Raw genomic sequence first — 26936 nt, 5'->3', positions numbered from 1 at the left:
GGGCCAGCAGAGGAGATGGAGTCCAGCAGCTCCCAGCGGTCCACTATGCCTAACTCAGCCACTGTCAAAGATGAACTTGAGCATCAGAAAAGGAACAGATTGTGCTGTATTGTGGCAATTTGCAAGAAACTGTCCAGCCAAAGAAAAAAGATATATCTTTTCAGGAAATGGTCTCTAGGTTTGAAAGGTCTTGCGAGCCTGGCTGGAAGAGCTCTGGAATCTTCCCAGTCCTCCTGTGAACCCAGATATGCACCAACATTGCTTTAATTTGCTTTATCATATTAATTGTTAACCACCTTGTGTCCCTATATTGGGAAAAGGTGAGATAAAAATATATAGGTAAAGGTATAGGTTTCCCCTGACATTGTCTAGTCGTGTCCGATTCTGGAGTGTGGTGCTCATCTCCATTTCTAAGCCGAAGAGCCAGCATTGTCCATAGACATCTCCAAGGTCATGTGGCCAGCATACAGGCACAAGACATACAGAAGTGAGACAGACAAGATAGTCAAATAGGATGTCATGTATGGTGGAAGAGACAGCCTGAAGTGAGCTTGTGTCTCTTGAGTCAAATCTCTGCAGTCTCAGAGAACCATTTGGGAGAACTTGTTAAGACTGTGCCGTCTGTTGGAAGAAGGCTGTTTGTTTGTGTGAGCAGAGCCTTGCTTGCATGCTTGCTCATGAATAACCTCAGGTCATGTACCTGAGCAACTGGTCTCAAGAACACCTGCATACAGGAAGTAAGTCAAAGGAAGCACGTAGGTAAAAGGTTGGTTGGGGAGGGGCTAACTGCCACCAGCTTTCTATATAGCTAGCTACAATATGAATTCCTAGAGTGAGGAGAATGGGAGACGCAAATAGGGATGTTTAATGGGTGACTTTGAGGGGGAAGCCCAGGGTTCTGTTTCATTACCTACTTAATTGTGCTAAAAATATATGGTGAGGGAGCTCATGACCTGCAACAGCTGTGGCATGTGTGTTCTTGCCCAAGGATAGTTATACTTGCAGCAAGTGAAAATTGGTGGCCCTTTTGGAACAAAAGATTGAATGCCTTGCAACCCATGTATCTACGCTCCAACATATTAGGGATCTTGGATCCAGCAGAGCAGACTGTCTCACAGAAGGAACACACAGGGGATGTCTTTGAGGAGGAAGTTGCTTCCAGAACACATGAAGGAGACACTGGGAGGAATATGACACATAGAAGTAGGAGGGCCAAACATGATTCTGTAAATCTGGAGTTACAGAATCATTTTGAAGTTCTCTCCCAAATGAGAGGGGATGAGAAACAACAACAAATTGGAGTTCTTGGACATAGCAGAGTGAACTGTCTTGGATGAATGCATTGGTGGAGGGGAGGGTGTTTCAGAAGAGGAGGCCAGTTTACAAATGCAGAAAGTGTACAGTTGGAGGAACATGACACATAGAAGGACCAGGGATCACTCTGTGAACTGGGAAACACAATCCAGTTGAAATTCCCTCCCAAAGCACAAATGAAGAGCAACAGGAACAAGAGAAACATGTTCCAACTCTCATTTTGAAAACAGCAGCCATTTTGAAAACTGACATGCTTTGCTCTTTTCATCAAATTGATTTAAAGAATAGAAATAACTTTGGAGGCAGAGACATTGAAAGAGGAACGAGTGTTTTGGTCCTAGTGACTGCTGAAAAGCAGATCGAGGGACAGCAACTGCCAAAAAAAAAACCAAGTTGTCCAGTTGTCCGCTCCTCAGCAGGTCACTGAGGATGGGCGTAAACAAGAATTAAAAAGCTCAGAGGCGATGCCTCCAAATTGAAGACGAACATTGCATTAGCAATGATATCTCTTCCAAAAAAGCCGCAACTGTCATTTTGAAAACAGCAGCCATTTTTTAAACTGGAGCTCAGACGCAATGTCTCAAAAATGAGGAAGAACATTGCTTATCTTTCCTAATTTTCTCCTTATTTATCCTCAGTAACATCCTTGCCTTTTAAGTTGGTCAGAGAAGGGCAAATATGACGGATTGGTTAAGCAGGGTTGAAAAAACTGTTGGAGAAGAGACTGGGGTCTTAATGGCTCGACTGAAAAAGACTTTGGAGCCTGCTATTCTGGTTGGAGCATGGAGGTGAAGCCCTGTAGTAGTGGATTGCTCCTTCTAGCCATCCCGAGAATGAGAGTGATTCTATGGTTAGAAACACTAAAAGAGAAGGGAATTAATGATGGATGAGGGTTTCTTAAAAGTGAGATACTGAAGACACAATTGCAAACAGTACCAAAAAGAAGAGGATATCCAAAGAACTTTCAAGTGAGCTAAGATTTTAAAGGGGCATATACAAAAATTGTAAAAGGGGAGAAATAACCAAGGAGGAATTCAAACAAATAACAAACATGAGTAGATTACTGAGTGTAGTGTATATATTGAGTATAGTGTCTACATCAAGGTGAGTCATGGTGCCCCTCTATTCTGCTTTAGTCAGACTTCACCTGGAATAACATTGTGTTCAATTCTGGGCACCACAATTCAAGAGAGATATTGACAAGCTGCAACGTGTTCAGAAGAGGGCAACTAAAATGATTAAAGGTCTGGAAGCATGCCCTGTGGTGAGTTGTTTAAAGAGCTAGGCATGTTTAGCCTGCAGAAGAGAAGGTTGAGAGGAGACAGCTATGTTGAAATGTTTGAAAGATGTCATAAGGAAGAGTGAGCAGGATTGTTTTTGCATACCTGAGACTAGTACTTGGAGCAACAGGTTCAAATTAAAGGAGATTCCATCTGAACATTAGGAAGAACTACTGATCATGTTATTACACATTGGAACTCACTGCCTCAGAATGTGGTGGAAGCTCCTTCTTTGGAGTCTTTTAAACAAGAGACTGGATGGTCATCTGTAAGGGGCGCTTTTCTTGCCTAGCAGGAGGTTGGACTAGATGGTCTATATGGTCTCCAGGTCTATGATTCATGAAAATGATGAAGCCTGTACGATTTGAAACAATGGATTCAAATTACAAGTAGCCTCCAAAAAAATTTCCTAATTGTCAAGATTATTGGACAGTGCATCATGTGGTATTTGTATCCAAAAGCAATGAGAAATCTATACAAAACAAGGTTGAGAAAGTTCTAAAATTGATAGTATTCAGGGATATTACTGATTTTGACTGGATCTCACTGATAATTGACAAGTATATCTTTATAATTTTTGAGGCCTGGGGGAAAGGAAATGAAGTCTATTAAATTTTTATTTTTATAGTGTTTGTTATCTTGGAATGTAGACTTTACACTGGAGCATGTAATTACAACACCATGTCCTGTGTTAGGCACTAAATTGTCCATGTCACCACCTGAACTTCACCGTGAAATATAGTGTAGAGGGACCAAGAACACATTCTGTGAGAAGATAATGGCTGAGTGCGCATTCAGGTGCATTGGACAGCTTCAGTCTGCTGAATCCATTGCTCTAGTCCCACTGTGACCATTTAATATTATTACATGGCTTTTGCCCTTGAAATTTGCTTCCACCTCACTTTCCAAGTGAAGTACTCGAAGAATAAAGGTCAAGGCTAGGGAAAAGAGCAATAAAACATGACTTATTTTTAATGGGTAATCAGACTCCTGTTAAGTTGCGAAGAAGTCTCGAGGAATGTCAATGTTCTGGATCATTTTTCCTTTCATAAAATGAAAGATAGCTCTGCTGATTACTATGTTTCAAGACAAATCGCAGCAGAACGGGCACAAAGCCCACAAAGCCGCCTAATCTGAAGATGGCACTAGTTTATTCAGAATGTAAATCCCTAATTAACCATGATTCATTTCACCGAACTGATTTAGCAACAGAATGGTAGATGGAGTTTACTGTTGACCCTCTATGCTCAAAATCCTCCTTATATTCAGTTCTGTTGAACAAACAATTCTCAACCAATGATACATACGGCAGTTGTGAGGCATACCATCTGAAGTCCACACATAGGCTGTTTCAAATGAAAGAAGAAAACAAAACAATAGCAGCAGCAAACTTAAAATTGGCTCCCTTAACTGCACTTTGTATCTGAAAACTTTAATTGTATTTGATTAAGCATACACTTTGTGGAAACAAATAACTACAATAATTTTCCATTTGCTTTTGATTAGCATAAAAAGTCAGGATTTCATGGCAACCATGGCAACCATGGGACTGTCCCAAGTGGTTTCTGGCCCTATCCACCGAGCTGGACGTACATTGGACTTTGTATTCTGTCAGGGATGGTAGGAAGGTGGCAGTTGGAGGAACTCTCTTTAGTCCCACTCTCATGGACCGACCACCACTTGGTCAAGTTTAGACTCACTGCACTCCCTAACCTCTGCAGAGGTGGAGCACCCATTAAGATGGTCCACCCCAGAAGGCTTATGGATCCAGAAGGATTCCTGAGGGCTCATGGGGATTTTCCTGCCACTGAGGTAGGTGATTCTGTTGATGCTCTGGTCACTCTCTATAATGGGGAGATGACCAGGGCAATAGACACAATAGCTCCAGATTGACCCCACTCAAGTAGCAGAGCTAAACCAGCACCTGGGTTCAACAAAGAGCTGGTAGCGATGAATCGAATGAAGAGTAGTCTAGAGGCCATGTGGTGCTCTCCTCACAATGAGTCAGACTGAGCACAGATGTGGACTTATGCAAGGGTGTACTCTGTGGTAGTGAAGGTCGCAAGTAAATCTCACATTACGGCCAATATTGCATCTGTAAGGAACTGTCCAGTGGAGTTGTTTCAAACAGTCAGAGGTTTGTTGAACCCCGCCACCCATGACAGGGTCCCTGACCCTTCGACAGCTCACTGTGAGTCATTTGCTTGGTTCTTCGTGGATAAAGCCACTCTGGTTTGCTCCAACCTGAACACCACAATTACTGCAGTCTCTGAAGATGTAGAGAGATCTCCTGCTTGTCCAGTTTTAATGGATTCATTTCAATTTGTAAACCCGAGGATGTTGACAAGATTCTTGGAGGGATGAGGGTGACCACATGCATCCTGGACCCCTGCCCATCCTGGCTGATAAAGGAAGCCAGAGGGAGTTTGGCTGAGTGGGTAAAGGTGGTGGTTAATGTCTCCCTTCGGAAAGGCAAAATTCCAGTGAGAATAAAGAAGCTGTGATAAAACCGCTGTTGCAAAAACCAACATTGGACCCCACTGATTTCGGTCAGTTTCCAATCTCTGCTTTCTGGGCAAATCTTGGATCATGTGGTTGCCTCGCAGCTCCGGGGTTCTTGGATGAAACTGATTATCTAGATTCATCGCAGTCTGGTTTCAGACTGGTTATGGAACTGAGACAGCCATGGTCGCCTTAGTGGATGATCTTCACAGAGAGCTGGACAAGGGGGGGGGGGGGGTTGTCCCTGTTGGTTCTCCTGGATCTCTCAGCAGCCTTCAATACTGCAGACCACGGTATCCTTTTGAGTTGCCTTGCGAGGATGGCTTTTGGAAGTACTATTCTGCAGAGGCTCTAGTCCTACCTGGAGGATCGCACCCAGAAGGTGTTCCAGAGCTCTAAGATCTTCCGGGGAGGCCCTCCTCTCAGTCCCACTACCGTCTCAAGCGTGGTTGGTGGGGACGAGAGAGAGGGCTTTCTTAGTGGTGGCCCCCCCATCTCTGGAACGCCCTTCCAAGGGAAATAAGACAGGCCCTCAGGGGGTCTCACAACCTCTGAGGATGGCTGCCATAGATGCAGGCAAAATGTCAGGAGAGAATGCTTCTAGAACATAGCCATATAGCCCAAAAAAACTATTACAACCCAGTGATTCCAGCCATGGAAGTTTTGTTTGTTTTTGTGCTAGCATTGAATGTTTGCCGTATATATGTTGTGCTCCGCCCTGAGTCCCCTATGCAATGAGAAGGGTGGAATATCAATGTTTAAAATAAATAAATAAATAAATTTGAAACATGCCATTGTCATTCAATAATACCTTTTATACAGTCCCACATTTATGTACATATTAATGTGTTCCAAAAATATTTCTTATACAGGGAAGGTTGTGTTTTTGTTTTTGTTTTGTTTTTTAAAGAAAGTTTTATGGAAATTTAATCTCAGCAATTTGCCTAGAATAACAGAAATATGTCCTTTTGGATTCCAAATGAGTGAATCACTCATATCTGCTTTAAAACATTGGTTCTGTAAAATTAATTTCCCAATAAGTGCACTAAAATTGCAGCCTTAACCAGTCCTGATCATTTCTAGGGGCAGAGGTGTAGTTTAATCCAACTTTCCGTTCTGTTCCCTCCCTCTGCACCCCAGGCACTTTTGACTCTTTTAAAATCCTTACGCTTCTCAACTTGGTCCCAGTGATTTATTGCAGCTGAGTTTTTCTTCTCATCCCACAAGTCTCCTACTGAGATGCCTCCCTTTGGTCAAGGTCATGCTCTAATTCTCTGTAAGATGTCTTTTGGAATAAAAATTGCCCAATTATTTACAATAATGACACAAATAACATAATTTAGCGTCATTAAACTTCTTGTGTGTATGTGTGTGTTGGTTCTATAATTTCTAAAAATTGCTTTCCTTCCCTTGTGACTATTCACATGTGTAACTTGCTTGTTTCTTTTTAAAATTTTCTGCTTAAACCTATTTAGCAAGGGCTTTTTCTTATGTTGATATATAATACTCTTGTACATGGACTTCAGATGGTGCTTTTACACATGCATTCTACCTACCTTTGATTCTAAAGCAATCTTCTAGGACTGCCATATCAGCCCCATCCCATTCCTTGAGATTGAAGGACCAAACCTTGAGCCCAAGGCCTGAATCTTTTGGTTTTACAGAACTAAGAACTTAATCAGACAGGCAAAATTGCCTCTTCAGGCACAAAGCCCACCGGATCCCATCACATGATGATGATCTACTTCCAGTGGGGCTCCATGCCTGAAGAGAGGTCCAAGCATTGCAGGAAGCACCACCAGCCACATAGGAGGCTTCCTGTGTTGCATAGAAAACTGTTGCTCCACTGTTCCATGGATCGCCACAGAGGTTGGCGAATCGCTTCACTGCCCCTCATCAAAGTGATGAAGTTGTAAGTCTGGTAAGAGTTGAATTGGATCCAGGGGCTGCCACAGTGACACTATAATCTTGAAGCTGGTTTGAGTGGAAATGGTTTTGCTATATAGGTCATTAGATTGATGGGAAGATTCCCACCAGAGTGGATATCATCTATCGGACAGATGGCAAGCTATTTAACCTCAGCAGACTGAAAGCCAAAACCAAGATTACAACAACATCTGTTATAGAACTCCAATATGCTGATGTCAACGTCGTCTGTGCACGTTCAGAAGAAGCCCTACAAGCCACTCTAAGCACCTTCGTAAAAGCATATCAGAAGCTCGGCCTGTCATTGAACATTGAGAAAACTAAAGTACTCTTCCAGCAGGCACTAGTCAATCCATCTGCAATGCCAGAAATACAGCTTAATGGTGTAACATTGGAAGATGTTGACCATTTGCGCTACCTTGGCAGCCACCTCTCACAAAAGTGAACATTGACACTGAAATACAACACTGCTTGAGCTCTACGAGTGCAGCATTTTTCAGAATGAAGTACAGAGTGTTTGAGGACCAGGACATCCGTAGGGATACCAAGGTGCTTGATAAAGCTATTATCCTCCCAACCCTGCTATATGCTTGCAAGATGTGGACTGTCTACAGACGCCACATGCAACTCCTAGAACAATTCCATCAGCATTGCCTCTGAAAAATCCTGCAAATCGCTTGGGAAGACAGGCGGACAAATTTCAGTGTGCTTGAAGAAGCAAAGACCATCAGCACCGAAGCGATGATCCTCCACCATCAACTCCGCTGGACCGGCCACGTTGTCCGGATGCCCAACCACCATCTCCCAAAGCAGTTGCTCTACTCCGAACTCAAGAACAGAAAGCAGAATGTTGGTGGGCAGGAATGGAGATTTTAAGATGGGCTCAAAGCCAACCTTAAAAACTCTGGCATAGACACAGAGAACTGGGAAGCCTCTTGAGTGCTCTAGCTGGAGGTCAGCTGTGACCAGCAGTGCTGTACAATTTGAATAGGCACAAATGGAGGGCAAAAGAGAGAAATGTGCCAAGAGGAAAGTGCATCAAGGCAATCCCGACCGGGACTGCCTTCTGTCTGAAAACCGATACCCTAGCTGCGGGAGAACATGCAGGTCAAAAATAGGGCTCCACGGTCACCTACGGACCCAGCGCCAGGACACCGCACTTGGAGGACAATCTTACTCGGACAATGAGGGATCACCTAAGTAAGTCAGTAGATTGACAGGTTTGGAATCGGTTTGAGGACAGGAAGGTGACGCTATTTACTATGGATATTTGGAATCATAATCTCAGATCAGTTGTGTTTTTAAACAATGTTTGCAAGCTTTCATAAAAGTCTTGGAGATTTCTGCTGGATAATAAAAATCACTAGGGTACTGATGTAAGTAAATATATTTACAACTCTTCATTAATTTCCTTTTTACCTTTTAAAAATTACAGTCCAAATGTCAAGATTGTTTTGAAAATGTATACTTTGTTTCAAAATGCTCTGACCTGACCATATCTTGGGGGAGGAAAATACTGAGTCCCTCTATGGGAGGAAGAGAAGATCGAGATACAAAAGTTTTAAATAAATACATAAATATTTTTTTTACATTCATGCTTCTAGCAGAAAGTAATGTGTCCATACTCTCTATCCAGGGGATGAAAACCAGTACACAGGTGGCGGAGCAACATCGGTGTGGTCAAACAGGTGTGGTCTGGAAATAAGAAGACAAATGTTATTAATGTGGAAGAAAATGGAAAGCCATTATTTTGATCGAGAGTGCATATGTGCAGTGGCTGGCTACCTATTACAATGAAAGAACATCAGCACAGATGGCTATAGAAAATAAATTAAATTTTATTACAGGAACTCCATTAGAGATATGAAAGTTTTCTAATGCTGCTAAAATAATCTAAAATGCTTTCTTTAAGCACCTTTCAGTTTGAAAATAAATCGAGCATTGCTGCCAAGCAGAGAAACATTGGAATGTAGTTTAATAAAATGTGTAATAAAATGGAAGAGATTTCAAAATCTTTACAGATCACACATTCAACATGTGTCAGCAGTGCAATGCAGCAGCTGAAAAAGCCGATGCAATTCTAGGCTGCATCTATAGCACAGAACTTGAAGTCCCACTCCATTCTGCTTTGATCAGACCTCACCTGGAATACTGTTTACAATTCTGACCACCATAATTGAAAAGGGACATTGACAAGCTGCAGCATGCCCAGTGTAACCAAACTCAAGCCAAGCTCTGTGAGAAGTGGTTTAAGGAGCTAGGTGTATTTAACTTGGAGGAGAGAAAGTTGAGAAGGAACATGACAGCCATCTTTAAACCATTGAATCATAGAGTTGGAGGAGACCACATGGGCCATCCAGTCTAACCCCCTGCCATGCAGGAAAAGTGCAATCAAAGCACCCTCAACAGATGACTATCCAGCCTCTGCTTAAAAGCCTCCAAATGAGTTTTTGAAAGAATTTTGTATTGAGGACAGGACAAGCTTGAGAGGAATGGATTCAAGCTGCAGGAAAAGAGATTCCACCTAATTTTTACAAAGAACTTCCACGTGATTAGAGATGTTTGACAATTGGATGTGGTGGAGTCGCATTCTTTGAAGGCTTTTAAACAGTGGCTGGACTGTCATCTGTCAGAAAGACGTTGATTGTGTGTTCCTGCATGGCAGGGGGTTGGACTGGATGGTCCTTCCACCTTTATGATTCTGTGATTTTTTGTGCTACAAGTATTTCATTTCAAGGTGAGCTCTTGATGTTTCTCACTATTTTCCTATTACCTACGGATAAACCTGGCAGCCCTCTTACCAAGGACCCATTTGCACAGGAATCCATTTTACCACACAACAACATTCTAATCTCATCTTAAAGCAAACTTCAAGTCATCTTGCAGCTGTATTTATGATCGAAAGATTGCAGGTTCCAATCCGGGGCAATGGGGTGAGCTCCCGCTGTTAGCCCCAGTTTTGCCAACCTAGCAGTTCGAAAACATGCAAATGTGAATAGATCAATAGGTACCACTCCGGCGGGAAGGTAATGGCGCTCCATGCAGTCATGCCAGCCACATGACATTGGAGGTGTCTACGGATAAGCTGGCTGTTCGGCTTAGAAATGAAAATGAGCACACCCCCAGAGTCGGACACAACTGGACTTAATGTCAGGAGAAAACCTTTAACTTTACCTTTAAAAATCCTAAAAAACTCCTGCAATAGGTAACTAAAATAAATTAAAAACAATACAACTTGATTATATAATAAATTTTGTAAAATGGGATTCAATTACAAGATGAAAGTAGGGGGAGTAGCGTGACGAGTGTAAAAGAGTCAATCAGAGAATTTAGATAAATTCATCATCATGACAAGGGATATCTCATGTGGGTGGCTTTTCTGATGAATTTGGCTATGCAGCAGACTAAGGACTTCATTCCATGTGATAATTAAAATTATTGGGATCGTAGGTTTTCCCGTAAATTTCACAACACCCCATTTTGAAATTAAATTTAAGATTTTCCTACTCTCATCACTCTCAATCCTTATCTCCTCTTTCTTCAAGATTTATCCATTTGATTTTGCATCACATGGTAAAAACTTGTTTCCCCCATTGTCCCTCCCCCTTTTTCTTTTTAAAAACTTCTCTCTTTGTAATCTTGGGAGTTCGACTTATTGCCAAAAAACTCACAACAACATATATATATAGAAGCATTATTCTTATGTTGCAGAATTGAAAACAGGAGGGAGAAGGAAAATGAAACTTTAGGTCTCTTATATATATATCTCTGCTAGCCTTTTGATAAGCAAAACAAAAGCCTGACAGAACAGCAGGAGTTTCAGAGCGGCAACTGAGAAAATAGTAGGTAAATTTCAAAGGGATTTTTACGAGGAGATCATACACGAAAAGGGGGAATATATTAAAGGGGGAGCTCAGAGACAAGCACAGGATTTGCATTTTTCTCCTGAAAGTTTTGAATATTTCTGAATGTTTGCTATACCTCTTCAGTCCCAAACTAGTAATGACGGAAGAAAGGAATCAATATTGCCTATCTTTGCTCCTCCCTCTATAATGACATCATTGTTATGTTTACAAACAAGTGAGAGGGAATTCCCATCACATGTTAAATTGGGCATTTTTACACATCTCTACATGGGGAATTGAAGGATAAGTCTTTGCCCACCAGCTTAGGAATCGTCAGGACAACCCACACTTTAGAAAAGGCAAGATACCTCTACCCCACATTTGAAGCTTGCGTCGTGTGAAGGGCACAGTCAGTTGCAGTTTCTTAAGTGTGTAAAAATGCTGATTTTATTGCATGTGATGAACTCAAAAGTGTAGATTCTCCCCAGAAAGAAAATAAGACAGTTCGACAGGTCCCAGTTGGTTATCGTGACCAATAATTGTTGTAAATATTGAGAGCTATTATACTTAATGGTTTCTGAAAATGTTTTTTGGCTTTTGAAAACGTTTTCAATCAGCTTTGGAAAGCACATTTTACAATGTGATAAAGGAAATCTGTCTTAACCGTTTATTTTGGGGGGAGTGATGTCCATTTTGGGCTGTCTTTTCTGGTTGCATAGGAAAATAATCATCTGATAGCTCTCCTTCTCGGCTGCAAAGGAAAAATTGTTCTCTTTCATCCTCCTTCCTTTTTTTCTTTTTCTTTTTAAAATTTAAATAAAAGAACTGCAATGGTATTTGCCTGCAACAAACCATTTCCCCTCTTAGTTGGCTGTTTCCTTTCCTTTCAAAATAAGAACATTTTGCAGAATTTCCCACTTGTGTTTGTTTTTGTTAAATTACAAAGAATACCCCCTAATGGCTGAATAAACACAATACCAAAAATATTTACATTGCAAGCTGCTTTTTAAACAAAATATTTTCAGACCTTCAAAACTGAAAATGTGGTATTTCAGAGCATACATGGTTTTGAACTTGTGAACTATCAATGTTGCACAGTTCTTAGAAGGGGTGTCATGTATGAAAATGGGGACAGCATGGATTAAAAGGAGTCATGTCCCTGCATGTAGGGTAAAGTCAAGTGCAGTGAAGCCCATGTGCTCAAAACATTGTTAAAACAAATTTATGTAGTAAGAAGAGGGACTAAGCAGGCATGCTCCCATCTCAACTAAGATGGGAGAACTCATTTTAGGAGATGTATGTGTTGACACCCTAAGTCCCCGTGCCACCGGTAGCTGTGGGTTACATGATGACAAATGCAAGTTTATTCTGAAAGCTTTGAAAAGTAAATGCTCTTGCAGTTCCTGGGATGTGGTTTGCCACATTGCCTAAACAGGTCTAAATATCTCTGCACGCTGGACCCAGGAAGTGGGCCTTAATTTAGATTCATTTGATACAAGATTTCCAATACTTGCGTAAATGAAAGCGCTCCACTTCCCTGCTGTGTTTGATCTCCAGAATTTCCTGACAAATTATTAGGAACAATATCTGCTTTTTTTTCCTACCTCAACCACTTTTTCAGTTCAATTACTTTAGCACCTGAACACAAGTGAGGATAATAAATGTCAAAGAAATATTTATAGCTGAGTTCCCAGTTCCCTCTTCTGCCATAACACAGATCCATCTGCTAACATCATTAGTATTGCCTTTTAAAAACAAATAAGATACAAAATTGAATGACTGTGATTTAGTCAGAAAACTACGGCATCTGATTAATATAAACAGCATCCAATAAGAGTCATTTCAATATGTTTTTGAACTTTAGCTTGTAAGATAATTCAACCTGAGTTGCCTCTGCACTGGAAGAAATAACGAACTTTGAAATCATTTTAATTACCATGGTTCAGTGCTATGGAATCATGAGAGTTGTAGTTTTACAAGGTATTTAGGATGGATTTTGAGTGGAGGTGGCAGCTTGTACGCAAGACCTTTTATAAATCTTGTAACTGTAGTCAATAACTCAGTCCTGATACTGAATGACGTGTGAAGTTTGCTTTTGCTGTTTGTTAACCAATATAGTACTATTGGAACAAAATGGTTAAAACTACACAGATCCTGACACTAAAATTGATTTTAAATAGCAGGCAGACTGGGAGTTATCAGCAAACCGATGGCACTGAACCCCCACATTCTTGATGATATTTCATATATGTTTGATTTATATCTTAGAATCATTATCAAATGAGACTTATAGCATGGGTTTGAGACTCCCTAGCCATGATTGAAACACACAGCATAGAATGATGTCATTATACAGTTTCTCCAAACCTGTGTGCAACTCACGTCGAAGGAGTACTTTTCAAAAAATGTGGACCTCCTGCTTTTAAGCAGCTGAAAGCACTCTGAATTTGTATTCAAAGTATTTTCAAGTGGTGTGATAATCCAAAAGCTCTTCTGCAGTAAGTTTGGGAACATTGGTGTGTGATTTAATTGCTTCACTTCCTGTGGCCAAAGTGCTAATCTGAGAAGACTCAGAGAATCTGTGGCTGCAAAGTCATAACTTCCTTCTTTCACCCCATTTGGTTCTTTTTTCAATCCCCCACCCCGAAATGCGACACTTTTTTCCAAACCACTCCGATCTTAACTAATGATGCCCCATTCAAACAATGGACCAAAGATTTATCAAAATGTATCTGACATGGCCTAAAATAAGGTTTAAGCTCCTCCAGATGATTTAACACTAGCTGACTTAAAAATATACTTTGCGGCATGCATACTAGTCTGGTTCAAAGACTGGATGATCTTGAGAACTAAAGGTTATTAAGAGGAGAGGGACACAATCTGCATTTTAGTTGGCATGCCTGTTTATGGTATTTTAAATAGCATGCAGACTGGGTGTTATAAGCAAACTGCTGTCACTGAACCCTCAGTGAATTCTTGATGATATTTCATATATGTTTTTTTATGTTTTAGAACATTATCAAATGAGGCTTATAGCATGGGTTTCAGGCATGAGAAAACCAAACTACATGTTAGCTTCAATAATCATTTGGTTTTGAGGATATGGAATAGACACAAAGCCAAACTATGCCCCAAAACTCCACTTTCAATATCCATACAAGAAGCAAGAGAAATGTCTTACAAGTTGGAAACAAAGAAAAAAGAGAAATGTCTTACATATAGAGACTTGACTACGGATTCATAGCCTGGAGTGTCAAGCTTGCCACAGATGGGTTGAAGGTAAAATCGGAGGTTTATTCTCAATGACCAGGGAGGATGTCAGCAGAGAAAACACCCATAAAATCCCTAACATACTGCAATTGTGAATACAGAGTATATTTATTGTGATAGCTATTCAAGTCTACTGTGCTGACTCCTGACTGGTTTAGATTGACTCAACTGATCCTAGCCAACACCAACCTGGACCAGTCAACGGATGTCAAAGCCTGAGGAAAACCAAATTTGGCTTGAATAGCTGTCAACATTTTATAAATAAATCTGTATGTTCGCAATTACGCTTATGTCATTTTTTGGACCTCAGATTCTGCAGCTATCCATTTTTGGCCAAGGTGAATAAAAGCCTCTGTTCTTTGCCTTCATCCTGTTTGTGTCTTATTCGGTCCTTTGGGAGCTTGATACACCTGGCCCCCAAACCCCTGGTTCTTGTGGAGCTGAAATCACTCAACACTAGCATGCTCCATCTCAAAACAAGATGTGTTTGCAACGCCAAGACCTATTTTTAGAGCCTTGTGTGATAATATCCTTAGCTACTAAGGATGAAAATACTGAACAACATAAAACAATGACTACAGGGTCAACACGAGTCAGACTGTGCTACCCTGTTATCTGGCTCCCTGTTAAACAATACTCGCAAGTCCCATCTCAAAAAGACACCTCAAAATGATAACATAGTTGATGGCACTGAAAGCTGCTGATCAGTTCAGCAGAACTAAAAGGAATATACCTCTGCTGTTCTGTTCCAGGCATACATCAGGGAACTGAACATTAGTAGTACCATGCCCGGCACTCTAAGTGAGAATGAATGAATGAATGAATGAATGAATAATGATCTTTATTTATATACCGCCCTATCACCCCTAGGGGACTCAGAGCGGTTTCCACGTATGCAAAATAATACAAAAACGTACAATATAAAACAAAAGCATAGACATAAACTGTTAGCACAAAATATACATTAAAATCAATTTAAAACCAGTTCCGCTCTCTTCATCATGCAAGGTAAGCTGCTAGGGCGAAGATTTCAATAAGGGGCCTGGACTATTTGGAACGGGCTGGGCCAAGGCTGGTGCAATGAGAAGGGGAAAATGAGGCTGGCTGAATGCTACAGTGCAAGGATCAATCTCCGCAACGGCCCTACTAGGGAACCAGGGCCACTGAATTCCAGGACCAATTAAAGGACTATAAAAAAGGTCTGTGCCGGAAGAAAAGGTTCCCTCAGAAAACAGGGAACTGGGGAATGGATGGGGTACAAGGCCAAGTCCTAACTGTTGGACCAAGGGCTTGAGATTTGAGACTAGTCATTATCGAAGGCCTGATGAAACCACCAAGTCTTCAAATTCTTAGGAAGGAGGTGAGGGATGGGGCCAGCCTTATCTCCTTGGGGAGGGCATTGAAGGTAAATCTCTTCAGTCCAGGAGGCAATTGCAGACATCAAGAAACATCTACAATGAACACAGTTGAAAGGTTTCTCTAATACTGAGAAATCTAATTACTTTAGCAAACAAACAAATAGGCTTTGATCTGACTCATGATCACTCACCATCAAAACCTATTTTCAGTCCAATGGCTCTGTCCTAGAAATATCAAGTAATGCACTCGGACCATGAGGAGAGAATCTTTCAATTATGAAATAATACAAACAACACTGATACCTCTGGGACTCAAGAAAATAGAATTGAGGTAGAGGCAGGGTAGGTGTCAGACAGGCACCAACCCTGATCCCAACTTTACATACTATAAATAAATGACAAGCACCTCCTAAGCTCACCCAGAGGAAAGTCATGAATTCATGGGAAAAATGTAAGATGCATTGATTTCATCTCTATATAGAAGTAAAAGTTTGTATGCATGTTGTTATCACAAAGGATTCCATATGGTTTGATGGATCTGGGCCAAACGTGGAACACAAACCCTTCACAATCCAATTTAAAATAATTGAGGGATTTGCTCTGGGAAATAAATGAAATGGATTAGCTGTGGTTAGGTGAAGGATTCCTGTTTTTGCCTTCTGCTCCTGTGTGTTTCACTGGATGAATTGGGAGCTATAGCACGCCAGGGGGACCCAAGATTTCAGACAACACTATGCAAAATGGTAATGCTTCCCAGTTGGATTTTTTTTCCTACTGCATTCTGAGCTCTGTTACATGCTGCTAGTATCCCTGAGGAAAACCAAATTTGGTCTTGATTCGTCTCTGTGACATTATCTTTCTGAAAGATATTACCAGAGCAATCTCCTGCACATTTATTCTGCAACCTAAAAATCCATCTTATGCTCCTTTATATTTGAAGTGTACTGCCAATTACAGTTGTGTTCCAGTGCCAGTGTGCAATGTTACAGCCAATTTAAATCACATCTGACGCCCCATACCTTACTGTTTTCTCAGCCTGCCAACCCCCAAATTTTTCCCCAGATCTGACAGAATCTGTATTCACAGGGTTGCCCTAGAATAACAAGTTTTCATTCTGGAGAAGGTTGTGCAGGGAGCTTTGTGGTGTGGCAGCTTGCCAAACAGTGAACATTTAGCAGGGAGTGCTCCCTGTTGGGTGGCTTGAAGTACACAACAGAATCATTAGGTTCCCTCTGAACTCACCAGGCTCCCAGTACTAAATTATGCCTAACATTTGGATTGAGCATTAAGCCATGAGGGTATAAAACCCGACTTCAGCAAGCTTGATCTGTCAAACAGCCATTTATTCCCTTTAGACCAATCATTTTTTCTGCTGGATTGTGTGATCATTATTTTCATCTTTAGAATGCTATGTGTGTCTTACAAAACTTTCAAAACTTTTGGCACTTGATACAGCTGGCTAAAAAATAAAATGAATTTATTGGCAGGTAAACTAGTTTGAAGAAAAGTTAAACAAGCCAAACTTTCCATAGAGTGTTGTTGTGAAGGCCTTGGAAGTCAATACCCATAGTAAGGTCCAGATCTATTGAGATGTTTTATTAATCCAAAGTTAACTGGGAAAACCCAGTTTACTTTGGATTAATCTGGGTTTACCTGAGGCTTTGTTTGGACACCTCAGGTAAACCTGTTACCTATCATGGGTTTGGGGCCTATGTAGAAGGACCTCAGTAATTCATCGTAGAGCTTGGCTTCCAAACTTTTGATCATTTTAATTGCCCTTCTCTGAACACATTCTAGCTTGTCAATATCCTTCTTGAATTGTGGCACAGAGAGCTGGACACATTATTGTATGTGAGGTCTGACTAAGTAGAGTTGAACTATGATGTCCCTTCATCTTGACATCATACCCCTATTAATGCAGCCTAGAATCAAATTGGATTTTTTCCAGGTGGTCCGCCACACTGTTGACACATGTTCAGATTATCATCTACCAAGACACCTAGGGCTCTTTCACATGTGCCGTTTTCAAGCCAGGTGTCACCCATCCTATATCTATGTATTTCATTTTTTATTGCCAAAGTGTAGCACTGTACATTTCTTCTGGTTGAAGTTCACTTTGTTAGTTTTGGACCAGCTTGGATTCTGATCCTTGCCCCAGGGACCTCAGCTTTCCTTCCCAATTTGGTGTCATCTGCAAAGTTGATAAGTATGCCTTCTATTCCATTGTCGAAATTATTGATAAATATGTTGAATTGCACTGGATCCAGGACAATACTCTGTGGGACCTTACTAGTTCGCTCTTTCCAGGTTCCCTTCCACACAGCTGTATAAAATCCAAATTGAACTGGACTATTCGGCAGTGTGGACTCAGATAATCCAATTCAAAGCATATATTGTGCATGGTCTGCCTTGATATTCTGGGTTATATGGCTGTGTGGAAGGGCCCCAAGATGAAGAGGGATGATTGGTAAGCACCTTTGGGTTTGGCCAGTTAAGCAATTACCCAATTGCATTGTGTAGCCCACCCTTTACTACCTTTTTGGAAGAATGCCAAGGGGGATTTTGTCAAAGGCCTTACTGAAATCAAGATATGCTACATTCACAGCATTCCCTTCATCTACCAAACTTGTAACTTTAACTTTGAATTTGTTTTTATGGTTTTTAACTGAATTTTTAAATACTGTTTATATTTAATTCTATTTTAATGTTTACATATTTGTATATTTTAAATTGTGTGGTTATGCTTTTCTGTTAAGCTGCTTTGAGTGCTATGTGTGTCTTACAAAACTCTCAAACTGCCACCTTTGTCGTTGAGTTTTGTGTTTGTAATGGTACTTATTCAACACACTTGACGCAGTGACAGTGTCTTGCAACAATTCTAAGAGTTCAAGACACATAGTCGTCATGAAAAAGTAATCACTAATATTTCAGGATAACGATGGTTTTGAAATGAGAGAAGACTGAAGGGGCTTCTCTTACAAGGCAATGAGGCATTTCTTCTACGTGTCAGGTTTTGTGCAAATTTGTTCTAACAAAAAAAAGAGTAAACCAATTAGTGTTAGTAGTGCTAAGATGAAAAAAGTGTTAATAAATCTTCTAGATCTGGATTTCCTGCCAAAAGCAAAAGAAGTATATCTGGCTTTAGTATGATATGCTTCAGATTCCTGAACTGATGAAAAATACAAGATGAAAGCTGACTTTCCTCTAGTGAGCAATAACTTTTCTTTGTTTAGTCGTTAAGTTATATCATATGTGGGAGAAAAGGGAGTTGTGCTGGCTTTAATACCTGAAAAATGGCAGTACATATTTGTATTGAAAAGGACATATTTATTTGAACCAAGCCAGTTTAAACCCTCTTGTTGTACAGCATTAGATTCTCATTCAAGCACTGATTAGAGCTATCACACTGCTCAACTACTCCCAATGTTGTGAACCTGCTGTCTTCTATACTAGACATACACCCCAAAAGCTGGCATGTTTTATGTATTTTTTTAATATTGCTGTTGTGCGTCTCCCAATCAATTTATGATGATCCTATCATGGAGTTTTCTTAGCAAGATTTGTTCGGGTGGGGTTTGGCTTCCTCTAGGTCTGAGGAAGTGTGACATGCTCAAGATCACCCTGTGGGTTTTCATACCTCAGTAGGATTCAAACCCTGGTCTCCAGAGTCACAGTCCAATGGTCAAACCACAGCAACATGATGACTCAAAAATATTATATCCTGCTCCATATTTAAAGATCTCAGGGGTGTATACTTTTATTCATTTAGTTTTTAAGCTAATTAAATTGGTCTAAATCATATTAAAGAATGGAATGATTTTAACAAAATCACCTGTGTTAATTACAAAGATAAAATCATTAGGCCCCCAAAACGCTTATCATAAAAAGCCACATTTTACTCTGTGCTAGTGTTGTGCCCCATCTTCAGTGTTTACTCCTAATTAAGCCCTTTTTAGTTAGAGGGATTAATGTTTTATATACAGTTTCGGGGGGGGGGGGTCAATCTAGAAAGCCTCTTTGCATTTGAAACCTCTGTTGCCCTGCCCCTTTAAGAATCCCCTCAGGAGCAGAGCCTCAGGCAAGGTATTTCTGGTTCTTGGAAGAGTGGACTGGAAGATGAAGAGAGAGGAAGGTTGGAAAGTTTACAAAATATCACGTTCAGTTGGAGCTGTATCTAGGTCCAGTCAGAGTTAAATTTTGAGATCATTTTAGAGACAGTTGAACACCATACAAGAAAGAGACAATAAGAATAAAAATTCAAGAGCCTAATTCGACCAGAACTGTGTCTATCTCTCAAAGACTTACCACTCCTCATAAAGACTTTGTAGTGAGACTCAGGAGGAGAGAAAGTATAAAATTATTGTCAGTTAATAAATTATTGTTTGATTCAACTACTCTATATATTCTCTGATCTGTTCCCTGCACAGCCAATTCACATTCTAAGTAGTTAAGATAGCGTGGGGGCAGAACAGCTTGATACCAACTGGGCCTTCAAGAGAAGGGCCTTCCAGAAGTGTGCTCAGTATGAAGTGGCCAGTTGCTCACAATAAAGTCTCCCTCACTCATATAAAGTCTCCCTCACTCATATCATCCCTTTTCGCTAACACTAAACATGGGGAGGTTGGAGGGGAAGCATGGCTTATATCAAGACTGGATACAGGTTGGAGACAGTCCTCCAAGGTCATTCACCCAGCCCCTACCTAAACTTTAGACTTAGGGTCGCCCTAAGTCTGAAACGACTTGAAGGCAGACAACAACAACAATCCTAATTAACATGGCTAGCCCATCAGCCAAAACCACTGAAATGCAGTTAAGTTTACATTGGTTAAAATCGTTCCTCTTTTTAAATATTGTATTGTTCTTTCGTATTTTTTGCACTATAAATAAGATATGTGCAGTGTGCATAGACATTTATTTGTTTTTTTCTTTAAACTATAGATCTGCCCACCAACAATCTGGGGGAGCACAAACCAGCCCTTTGCTTTAAAAATTTGAGGACTCCTAGTATATACAGTCCTTGGAGAGGGCCAATGGGAGGATGCTTAGATCTTCCCAAACATCTATGTAGTCATTTCACCAGCAGAATAATCTAGCTGTAATTCAAAGTATTCTACCCTGAATTGTCCTGGATACCTCTCCTTAGCATAGTTTGACACCTACTTATCATTGTAATGATGGCTAAACATTTTCCCTATCATATCAAATCAGTAAAGTTTTTCCCCACTCCGTCTCCTGGGGGCCACTAACCACTCACCAGGCTAGTTGTGAATAAAATCAGTCATTAGAAAAGTTTGGCTCCTTCAACATTGAAAAGGCAATATAATAATAATAATAATAATAATAATAATAATAATAATTTATACAGACACAAAGGCAAATATTTAATGCCTAGAAACAATGAAATACAGACATAAAGATAAAGGTAAAGGTTTCCACTTCCGGCTCTGGAGGTGGTGCTCACTTCCATTTCTAAACCAAAGAGCCTGCATTGACCGTAGACACCTTCTAGGTCATGTGGCCAGCATGACTGCATGGAGCGCCATTTTCCTTCCTGCCGAGGTAGTACCTATTGATCTACTCACATTTGCATGTTTTTGAACTGCTAGGTTGGCAGGAGCTGGGCCTAACAGTGGAAGCTCACCCTGTCTCACAGATTCAAACTGCCAACTTGCCGGTCAGCAAAGTCAGCAGCTCAGCAGTTTAACCTGTTGCACCACCGCAGCACCACAATATTAACTGTATCTTTCTCCGTTGGACCACTGAAGCACCTCTACTGCCTTCCCTGCTAAGCAAATCCCTTGGCATAGTCTCACTTGTGAAGTCCCGTTCTGAAATTAGAACAAGGTCCCTAGACGTTGGATTAAAGATGAGGGGATAGTCAATATTATAGACTGATACAACTGGAAGCTACTTCCAGGGCCATCGATTCTAACCTCACCGTGTAGGAACACACAAAAAGCACTTCTGGCAAATGACCACCCTTTGTTCAGGCTAAACAAGGAAACATTTGTCATATGGTGACGGGTGTGCAAAACCAAACTGAAAAAAAATATGATGTCTTGTGCTTTAGTATACTTAAGAAGCCATTAACAAAAAGAACGGCATCTTCTTTCCCCTACAATCTTTCAGTCCGTCTAAGAAGGTTCAGATCATACTTTGCTTGGAGGAAGAGAAACCTACCCTTAAGGTCAATTTTTTATCCGTGTACTATATATCTGTGAATAAGCTTTAAGGTTGGTTTTTGATGTTGAATTGTCTACACCACATTTTCCATTCTCGGTAATAAAAGACTGGAAGTATAGTGAGCAATGATAAAGCTTTTGAACATGCCGAAGCAGGGCTCCTAGAATGAGCTAAATTGCCTTGGTGTTCATAATTTTTCTGAGTTTTTCCTTTCCCTTGTGGTCTGTTGCATCAGTATATTATCTTCTGTAAGGAAAAACATGACAGGAATACCTCGGAGTAAGTGATTGTTGCCATAAATCAGCAGGATTTTAGCATCTGATGACAAACCTAAGTCCTGTCAGAAAGGAGCTGAACTGACCCTTCCCAAACTGTCATCGAAAGAGGGCCATAAAAATCACAGCTGTCACCAAAGCATGCCTGGCCTTCTGAGGAACATGCCATCCTGGGGACTCATCTGCTATGTTCATAGCCAAATTCCTAACCCACAGGCACATTCCAGCTGACATTTTGTCACATCCCTTGTTGGTGCATCTGTTCCAGGGCCTTTACTCATCCTAAATCTCTTTATCCTACCCACCCACCCACCCCCTTTTGCTCTGAAAAAAAGAGGATGCACGACATAGATACTGGCCGGCAAGCTTGAGAGAACAGATGCTTTAGAATTAAAGAAGCTTAAAGTCCAGTTGATTCCTTGTACCACCTGATTAGGCAAAGTATTACACTTACAATTTCATTCACATTTACCTTTAATAAGCAATTTTCTGACATACCCTCACACCTTACCTGCCTATGAGAAATCCTATTCCCACCTAGGAGAAAGATGCCTGTTCTGATTTTAGGACTTTGTTGTACACATTGTTAAATATAGTTTTTCCTTCTGTGAGTACATTCTGGAAAGGCATGATGTCATCTTCGATCTCCCTTGCATCCCAGCAACATCACTCCAGGTGACGAGAGGCAGGGCACTTCCAGACATGACTAACAACCTTGTCACATGGCTGCTGGTGTTGCTCCACTTTGTTAGTGGATATGGGGAACCTAGCACCCCACACTCCACATTGCTTGGCTCCTCTTCCAGCTAATACCATGGGGGAAAGTGTGGACTGCGTGAAGTGCACAGCTTCATGGATCCCAATGGCAACACATTCACTGGCTCTACCCTCCTTCACCTATGGAGTCATGCCGGCATCTGAGGGTGACCTGGGCTAAACTGCCACGTACTTCTGAATTTAGCCCTTTGTGATGAGGTCAGTAAACCCACATCAAAGAGGGGTAAAGTAACCCACTTTGGCACAGGTTCTAGTACCCACCCAGGGGCGGCTCAACCATTATGCAAAGTAAGCATTCGCAGTATAGTTGATTTTGCCCAGGGGCGCTCTTGAGGCACTCTTGGGGGAAAATAGATGTTAACAAAATAGATGTTGACATGTAGCCACCTCCAATCAAAGAGCATTCTGAACACCACCAATGATGGAATTGAACCAAATATGGCACACAGAACTCCCACGACAAACAGAATATATATATCAGTGATTGGTGGGGTGGGGCGCCAAAATACTGTTTGCTTACACTTGAAAATTACCTAGGACCGCCTCTGTACCCACCCCCAACCAAACCATGCGCTTTCCGGAGGGAGGGGCTACATGACATTCTGAGTCAAATCAGGATAGCATGAAGCCTGCGCACTAGAAACAATATCATATGAAAGCTAACTGGCACAACCTGGGGATCACAACCAGACACAGTGAAGACATCTGCCCTTGTGCTTTGCTACTATGCTGCTAAGTAAGCATGCTCAGTGTGGAACACATCTCGCCACACTAAAATAGTAGATGTGACTCTTAATGAGATATGCCGCATTATCATGAGGTTCTGCGCCCTACACCACTGGAGAAATTACACTGTTTAGCCGGTATTGCACTACCTGACATCCGCCGGGAAGTAGCAGCCAATAGTGAAAGGACCAAGGCAGTGACACCTCCAGCTCATTCCCTGTTTGGGTATCAGCCAACACGCGAGAGTCCAAAAGTGGCAGGCTCAAACCCAGAATCTCAATCAATGGCTGATACGAAATGAGAGACTCCCCCCAGGCACACAGAAAACTGGGCGACTTGGAAGGCGCTGAACAGACTGTGCTCTGGCACCACGAGATGCAGAGCCAACCTTAAGAAATGGGGCTACAGAGTAGAATCCACAACATGCAAGTGTGGAGAAGAGCAAACCACTGACCCCCTGCTGCAATGCACCCTGAGTCCTGCCACATGCACAATGGAGGACCTTCTTGCAGCAACATCAGTGGCACTCCAAGTGGCCAGATACTAGTCAAAGGACATTTAATCAACTACCAAACTTGCAAACTTCGTGTTTTGTTTGTTTGTTTGTTAAAAATGCAATACAACTGTTTGGCTTGCTCCTGACACGATAAATAAATAAAGCATGAAGCCACCCAAAGCCCCCCATTTAGGTACCCAAACTTACTGGTAAAGGCAAGACAAGTCTTGCTTTTAAGGCCTGTCTGGAAGGGCCGTAAGTCACACAGATTTCCCCTGTAACATTTCTGGCTGAGAAGGAATATCATGGCCAAACTCAACAATACTTTTATAATTTTTTAAAAAGAGATGTAGAATATTTCATTTAAACTAAAAAGATTTCACCCAGATTGAGAACTAAGCAACTAAGGTCATTATTTTATTTCTAGATCAACAGAGTCCTAAAATTTGCTTTCAGTATCAAAGCCTATTTAGCCCAGGAAAAAATTGTAAACGTATACTGTATTTTCGAAGGCTTTCATGGCCGGAATCACTCAGTTCTTGTGGGTTTTTTCGGGCTATATGGCCATGTTCTAGAGGCATTTCTCCTGACGTTTCGCCTGCATCTATGGCAAGCATCCTCAGAGGACCTCTGAGGATGCTTGCCATAGATGCAGGCGAAACGTCAGGAGAAATGCCTCTAGAACATGGCCATATAGCCCGAAAAAACCCACAAGAACTGAGTATACTGTATTTCTTGAATGCTATGACACACTTTTTCCCTATATAAACATATCTAAAAATGGGATGTGTCTCAAAATCTTACATATTTTTATTGATGGTGATGGTACTGAAATTAGGATGTGCCTTATAATTGATGGTGTCTTACAACTGAAGAAAAATAACAATGTCACTACTACATTACAACCTACAACTGCTAAATTACAAATTACCTTCTCTCTGAAATTATATTAGCTAGAAGCAGAGGGATCCTCTTGGAGGAACTCTGGATCCACCGTCAACAATAAGGTTTGGGAACCCTGCCATATATAGTGTTTAAATGCTGTTTGCACAACAGGTCAATACCTAGTACATTAAAAATTATCAGCATAAAGTTAAAACACATTATTCTGTCTTATGCAAATGTGTGTCACCAACAGATTCCAACCCTTCATTGTTAGCATTAGAGGTTTCAAGGTATTTAGTTTTTGTGTAGTATGTGATAATGTGGCCAGGATTACTAAAGGTGTTTGAAGTTGCAGTTTAACAACCTCTGGAGGCCTGTATGATTTCTATCCCCATTTTAATGCCATCTGCAAGATAGATAGATAGATAGATAGATAGATATGGGAATACACATTGAATGTCACTTTCTGGGGCGATAGTGGAGAGAACCATTACATTGGCTTTCAGTATGGGTTGCAACAGAAGATAGATCTTTTGTTCAGTTTAGCAATCTATTTTCAGAATATCACGAGCAACAAAACAAGCATTTCTCGGGATTCTGAGTTTTATCTGTTCTGAAAGGAGAACTGGTAAAAATGCATCACTGTAATGGCTTTCCTAAAGGCACGAAGCCACCCTGTTGCCTGTCATCCGGTATCCACTTTCCTGTTGCTGAACCTCCAGCTCTGCTTCTGTTTCCTCTCATCTGGTGGTTTTCAGAATAATCTCATCCACCTGTTGAACCTGAGAATGTCATCTTGAATTTACAGCAGGGACTGGAAACAGGATGCTCCAGAAAAAGTATTTTAATTAAAGTCCTCTAATTGAATACATACTTCTCAGCTGGGAAGGGCAGCTGGTGAGAGAGGGCTGGTGGTGTCACTAGCTCTCATTCGGCGTGCTTTTGGGAATGGACAACAGAGAGCTGCATCTAGCTCAAGGTCTTTCAAATAGCTTTTAACAATTTCATACTCCATTCCCCAAATATTTCCCATATGTACTTTAACAAGGTTTGAGAGAGGAAGAATAAACCTCTGTATTACCCTGGGAAATATGTAACAATGTATATCCAGTAGAATGAAGGCACTTGTACATTCAGCCAGGTGGACCGGGCACTCTGAAGCATACCTCAGATTGGGTTGTTGTGAGTTTTCAGGGATGTATGGCCATGTTCCAGAAGCATTCTCTCCTGACATTTTACCCACATCTATGGCAGGCATCTTCAGGGGTTGTGAGATTATTAAATTTTCCTCAGATTATACAATTTTGAAATTCACGGAAGTTCTAGAATCTATTCCAGCAAGAAAAGAGTCAGGATTATCAACTGATTTCAAACAAGTTGTAAAATTAAAAATATTATTCAATCCATTAATCTTGTTACGTTTACATTCAAATAATTTCGATTTCAACAATATTTTGTACCAAAGCACAATGACATTCAGCATTCCATTAAAAGTATATATTGGAGGTTTTAGAGTTGTTAAATTTACAGTTCATGAGATTTCAGGGTGCTTTGCAACTGCCACCTTCTTAGAGTGTGTGTGGTTTGCTCTGGGTCACACGGGACCCTTCCACGCAGCTGTACAAAATTCAGATCATCTGCTTTGAACTGGATTATATGGCAGTGTGCTTATTTATTTATTTCGCATATTTGTATCCCGTCCTTCTTAGCCGTGAGGGACTCAAGGCAGCTTCACAACAGGCAATCATTCAATGCCATCTAACAAATTTATGAATAACAATTGCAGGTAAAGGTTTTCCCCTGACATTAAGTCCAGTTGTGTCTGACTCTGATAAACCGTTGATTAAAACATCAGTTATTAAGACATTCGTTTAAAATTACACAAGCTCAAAATTATAGTCCAGGTCAAACCATTGTCAGCCACATAAGAGTCAGTCTCATTCTTGATTGCTGTTCCACAACCATGTTTTAATTTTTTTTCCCTAAAGGATATTTTTTGGACTCACATAATCCAGTTCAAAGCAGATAATGTAGATTATCTGCTTTGATAATCTGGATTATATGGCAGTGTAGAAAGGGGCCTGAGGCCCCTTCCACAC

General features: G+C 40.9%; 1 protein-coding gene across 1 annotated transcript in view; it reads right to left on the bottom strand.

Annotated features, from left to right (window-relative positions):
• Positions 1–8391: 8391 nt before the first annotated feature.
• The window catches only part of TBX15 (T-box transcription factor 15), a 109696-nt gene continuing 91151 nt past the window's right edge, over positions 8392–26936 (bottom strand). Inside the window, exon 8 of the mRNA XM_067464339.1 lies at positions 8392–8717. Within this exon, the coding sequence (XP_067320440.1) occupies positions 8623–8717 (95 nt within the window). The 3' untranslated portion in view covers positions 8392–8622. The remainder of the gene's footprint in view (positions 8718–26936) is intronic.

This window comes from Anolis sagrei, chromosome 2 (assembly GCF_037176765.1).
Source record: "Anolis sagrei isolate rAnoSag1 chromosome 2, rAnoSag1.mat, whole genome shotgun sequence".
Classification (NCBI taxonomy): Eukaryota; Metazoa; Chordata; class Lepidosauria; order Squamata; family Dactyloidae; genus Anolis; species Anolis sagrei.
Note: the sequence above shows the minus strand (reverse complement) of the source record. Positions and strands in the feature narration are given on the sequence as shown.